At 35.7% G+C, this 5,654-nt stretch overlaps 1 protein-coding gene across 1 annotated transcript; it reads right to left on the bottom strand.

Annotated features, from left to right (window-relative positions):
- Positions 1-3,558: 3,558 nt before the first annotated feature.
- On the bottom strand, positions 3,559-5,410 carry LOC113703003 (gibberellin 3-beta-dioxygenase 1). The gene is made up of 2 exons (XM_027224211.2): positions 4,886-5,410; positions 3,559-4,313 (listed from the first exon to the last, which is right to left on the bottom strand). Exons 1-2 carry the CDS (start codon positions 5,383-5,385, stop codon positions 3,767-3,769), a joined length of 1,047 nt encoding a protein of 348 aa, XP_027080012.1. The 5' UTR covers positions 5,386-5,410; the 3' UTR covers positions 3,559-3,766.
- Between the last annotated feature and the right edge of the window lie 244 nt (positions 5,411-5,654).

The following is a 5,654-nucleotide window of genomic DNA, read 5'->3' on the forward strand; positions in this document are numbered from 1 at the left end:
CAGTGGTGCTAAGTGTGATTTTGATAACATGGAGGGTGCTAGGTGTGATTCGAAGAAACCTCAAGGGAGGTTTCTGATATTAACCCTTTTCTGATTGTGTTGATTACTTTTACCGCGCCCCAACTTTCCAAATTAATGTTTTAGTTAGTTCTTATGCGTACCTCTGTTATCTTAATGCCTTTCGCTGGAACGGCGCTTTGATACTCCTTCCTACACACATTCAATATTAACCAATTAACTGTGCATTCTACTCATCATTATTTTTTTTAATAAACACCAACATTACCTAAAGTTCATCCACGGATTCAGTGGTGGAGCTGGTTGTCTGACTTCACTTGTCCCCGCTGCCTCTATTCCTTCATTTTCGTCTAAACTCTTATTCCGTCTTTTGCTTCTTATCCGTGCCATCCTATTTATGCATAGCAACGAATACAATAAACATACACCAACGAAGTCTCAAATATGACATACCAATTACGCACTAACTTTTCTACTCTATTTTTTCTCTGTATTTGTTAATCCACACCATGTAACACTTATCCAACACAATCGTGAACATGCACAAGAACTAATACAATAAACATATATCAATGCACTTTCAAATGGAAGCAAATTCCAATTTCAATCTAACGTTTCTCTTCTCTTTCTGGCATGTACCTGTTAATCTACACCATGTAACACTTTTCCAACACTTTGTTGATGCAAAAGAACTAATACAATTAACATACATCAATGCAGTTTCAAATGGAAGCAAATTTCAATTTCTATCTAACATTTCTCTTCTCTTTCTGGCCTGTGCCTGTTAATCCACACCATGTAACACTTTTCAACACTTTGTTCATGCACAAGAACTAATACAATAAACATATATCAATGCAGTCCCACATACGACATTTCAATTTCAATCTAACATTTCTCTTTTCTTTCTGTCCTATTCCTGTTAATCCACACCATGTAATAGTTATCCAACAACATATAAGACTTATCCAACATTGTGTTCATACACGTGAACTAATAGAATAGACATACACTAATGAACATCCAGAAACGACATACTAATTTGACACTAAAATTTCTACTCTGTTTCTTCTCTGTGCCTATTAATCTACAACAAGTAACACTTATGGAACACCGTGTTCATGCAAACGAACTAATATAATAAACATATACCAATGATGACCCAAATACGACATATAAATTTCAAACGATCAATTCTATTCTGTTTGTGTCCTATTCCTGTTAATCCACAACATGTAACAGTTATCCAACATTGCGTTTATGCATAGCAACGAATACAATAAACATACACCAACGAAGTCTCAAATACGATATACCAATTACACACTAACATTTCTACTCTGTTTTTTCTCTGTACTTGTTAATCCACACCATGTAACATTAATCCAACACTTTGTTCATGCACAACAACTATTACAATAAACATACATCAATGCAGTCCCAAATACCACATTCCATTTTCAATCTAACATTTCTGTTCTCTTTCTGTCCTGTACCTGTTAATCCAAACCATATAACAGTTATCCAACAACATGTATGGCTTATCTAACATTGTGTTCATGCACTTGAACTAATATAATAGACATACAGTAATGAAGATCAAAATACGACATACCAATTTTACACTAACATTTGTACTCTATTTCTTCTCTGTGCCTGTTAGTCCACAAAAAGTAAGACTTAGCCAATATTGTATTCATGCACATCAACTGCTACACTAGACATACAGATTTGAAATATTAAATACAACATACCCATCCCAGACTAACATTTCTTATGTTAATACTTTACACTTAACACACCATATCAATGTTTCTCCATGTCATTTTTTTCTCACATATCATAACATAATTTTTAGCCAATATGCTATATGACCCATCCTTCACTGAATAATCTTGTGACTATTTGATAACGCAGTGTATCACACACTCAACACATTGTACATCTATTCAGCATATAGTAATTATAACGTACACCAATTTTTTACACCTATGAACTCCCTCCCAAACCCATGCACACATTTTCTCAAGCGGTTGTGCTGCAACATTTCCCCCTCCTTTCCCACTATCCTGTTTCGACGATCAAAGACTAACACGTAATACTCCTATCACGCTGCACTTATCAATTACTATACACAAAATCATGCATGTGTGACATCCCTCTATACAATCATCATAGTGTACACCAACAACATCCAGAAAATAAGGTTTTTTCACTTTTTGGTCAAATTACACGCATTACTATATCATTCTAGGCTTCCTCATGTTTTACCTGACTGATTTGTGGTCGTTCACTACTTTCGAATCCCACGATCTTCCACTTTCGAACTTGGGTTCAACTTTCTTCTTCTTTTATTAAACTCAGTCACCAAAAACTTGTCCTTCCGCCACCACTTCTTCCTTCTCCTTGCTCTTATTTTCCTTCAACAATGACACTGTTCCACAACTTTTGGCAATGTCGCACTTTGTTGCCCGTCTTCTAGTTTTCTCTTTTAGTTTCTCCACTCCAATCTTGCCCTATTTTTTTACATTTGTTAATTTCAGCAACCGCTTCCTTTGGGAGGGAGTGTAAGTGGGGCTCTTCATGGGAACATTTCATTTTTGGCGGGACTTTGCTTGCCATTGCTGCTGACGGTCCGTTACGATCAACACCAATTCTATTTTTTTCCCCTTATTTATATTGAAACGACGTCGTTTTGGACGTATGCTGAAGGCTGCTGACGTGGTTCATTTCTCGCCTTTCCTTTCTGCTTGTGAGGAGACCGCTTGGGAACGGTCAATCTGATGACCGTTCCCGCCTCGTATCCCTGGCATATAATCTCTAGAGTCTAGATTAAATAAGTGTTTTGTTTTTTTTTAATAACTTCAATGGTGTATTTAATTTTTCAAAAATTGTTGTGTTCTTGGTAGCATATTTTACTTGCTCTATTTTTGTGCTAAAGTTCATGATTATGATTCTTTTGAAAAGAGGAGAAGATTGGTTCTTTGAAAAAACGTAGAAAAGGCAGTGAAACGGGCAAATTTGGTAGAACTGGTATGGTGAATTGTTTAAGCTTTTTATTGAAAAAGAATTGAAGTTATTGAGTAGACCATGCTAAGTTTATAGATACTTTAAGTTATTGAGTAGACCACAATCTGAATTGCTTTACAAGATAAATACTTTAATATTGATTACAGAAAATGCATGCTAGACTATACCTGTTTACTAGTAGTGGCAGAGCGACATGGCATTGAGGGTGAGCAATTAATTGCCCCACCTTAACTTTTGAAAATTTAGAGAATAGTCTTGACACTTTATAAAATTTTTAAATTTCACTAATACTTGCTTCCTCTTAATTTTAAAAAACACTCTTTTCTCCTAACACTATCCTCTATATTATGAGAAGTTCTCATTTGTCTCACATTACCTCCCCAAGCAATCTATTTATTTTAGATATCTCTTCTATGGTACAAATGTTTAAAAGTTATTAAATGACAAAATTGATTATTACTTAAATAGGAAATTATTTCAATACTTTTACACTACACAAAAAAAAACTCATAATAAAAACATAATCTTTATTCAATTTTTTTTTCATACTAGTGAGAGCAATTTGTGTGTACAATATTGCCTCCACTGGTTATAGGTCCTGACTCCGCCACTGTTTACTAGGATCGTCTAGCATGGCAGAAAGCTATCAGGAGTTCACTAGGTTTTTTACCAAACGAATAAAACAGATTACATATGTTTCAGGGTTGGGTATATGATATCATTTTATTTTGATCACAGAAAGTGCATCCTCCATATGCTTGGCCCTGATTTCAAGATATTCCTTCACTGTTAAAGAACTATAAATGGGACATTCAGACTTAGCAAATGGTGCAACCTGGGAATCAATTGGAGGATAGCAGAAGTAGGCAACAGAAATCCTGTGCCTAATCTGGTTGACAAAAGCACGATGCAGAATGCCAGAGAACTTGCCATTTGACAATATATCCATAAGATTACCAAAATTGACCACAAGAGCTCCTTCAATGGGTGAAACTGTCACCCATCCGAATCCGTCGCGAAAAATCTGCAAACCCTCTTGACTTTGATGAAGAATGGTAATGAGCAATGAATCTGTGTGAGGGGCTAAACCAATGGTACTTTTGGGATCTGGGCAGGCTGGAAAGGAATTGAGTAACAATGCATCTTGGGACATTGATAGTTTCCAGTTCAGTTCATCTTCAGAGACTTCTAGCCACTTCAACATCAGAAGCAAGAGTTGGTGTGCCAAGGAATTCATCATCTTTTGATAAGTTTCCATCACATCACTAAATGTATACATAAGCAGGTAATAATAATTAATTAAAACGCAATCATTTTCGCTTACACAGTAATCTAATAGTACTATACTTGAATTAAATTTCATTTATGTGTCTAATCTAATGTCTTTAGCGAAATTATTTTGAATGACAACTTGGATTTTGCATACTTGCAGTTTAGTATTTAAACTACTTAAAGCGTTCCCTAACTCTTAAACTTGTTAAGGATAGCCTTAACCTTAATCATTTTATCCAAAACTATGCCCCCAAACCAAAAAAAAAAAGTGCAACTTAAAGTCAGCAAGCGTGAGGATGCAGTTTTAATACGCTTAGAAGGGAAAAGAGTTAAGACAAGGGGATTAGGATTTTTTTTATTCATCTTTTGAGTTGATTTTGATAAAAATGGAGATGGATGAAAAATCAAGGGAAATGATGTATTGAACCTCAAAAAAAAAATCAATTAAAAGGAATGAAATAAATTCCAGTACAACCTTAATTTTCATTTAAGTAGGCAGTACAAATTTGTCAGTTTGTCGACGTGCATGGACAATTACCAAATACTACCAAATAAACGGACTTACCAAAAAGTTTTGTGGTCATGGGGCCAAAGTACACTAGCGTGCTCAATAGGAGAACCTGCAATAAGGAACCCTTCATGCCACAAATATTTGGTCAAAAACGGTACCATCCGGGCAGCACCGTAGCCGGTGGCTCCGTCGGCCGATCGTAAGGCCTTCAGCTTTTGCTCGGTTGGAAGAGAAAAGAGTCTTCTAGCCTGGGACTCAACATCATGAATAAGGCTGGAGGGAATACCATGGTTGGTGAGATGAAAAATTCCCCATGTTTCACATGCATGGCCAATGAGTTCCACTACATTGGGAGCCATGAGATCAATGACAGGGATCCATGATTTTGATTTTTCATCATCATCAGAGGGGAGAACACGATCAGATAATGGAAAATTTTCTGTTTCTGGCCATATATGTGATTCTGGAACCACTTTTGTGGACTCAAAATCCAGAGGAATAACATGTTTGAGACGCATAGGAACATCTTTGTATGCTCCTGAAACTGTACCCATGATAGCTACTATGCTACTAGCTAGATTGCCAAGCTTGGAATATCAATTTTAGCAAAGTCAAGATACCATATATATAGTGCAGTGATGCAGGAAATAAAAGAATAAAAAATAAATTAAAGGAAAAAGATACCATTATAAAGTTGTAATCTCAAGGCTTAATATCCTCTATCCAACTTGTCCAAGTAATTTCTTTAATAGGAAACGATATCATCTACTTTACAAAATAATTGATGACGTGTTTAACTTGGGTTTTGGTCAACATACTATTA

This window comes from Coffea arabica, chromosome 8e (assembly GCF_036785885.1).
Source record: "Coffea arabica cultivar ET-39 chromosome 8e, Coffea Arabica ET-39 HiFi, whole genome shotgun sequence".
Lineage (NCBI taxonomy): Eukaryota > Viridiplantae > Streptophyta > Magnoliopsida > Gentianales > Rubiaceae > Coffea > Coffea arabica.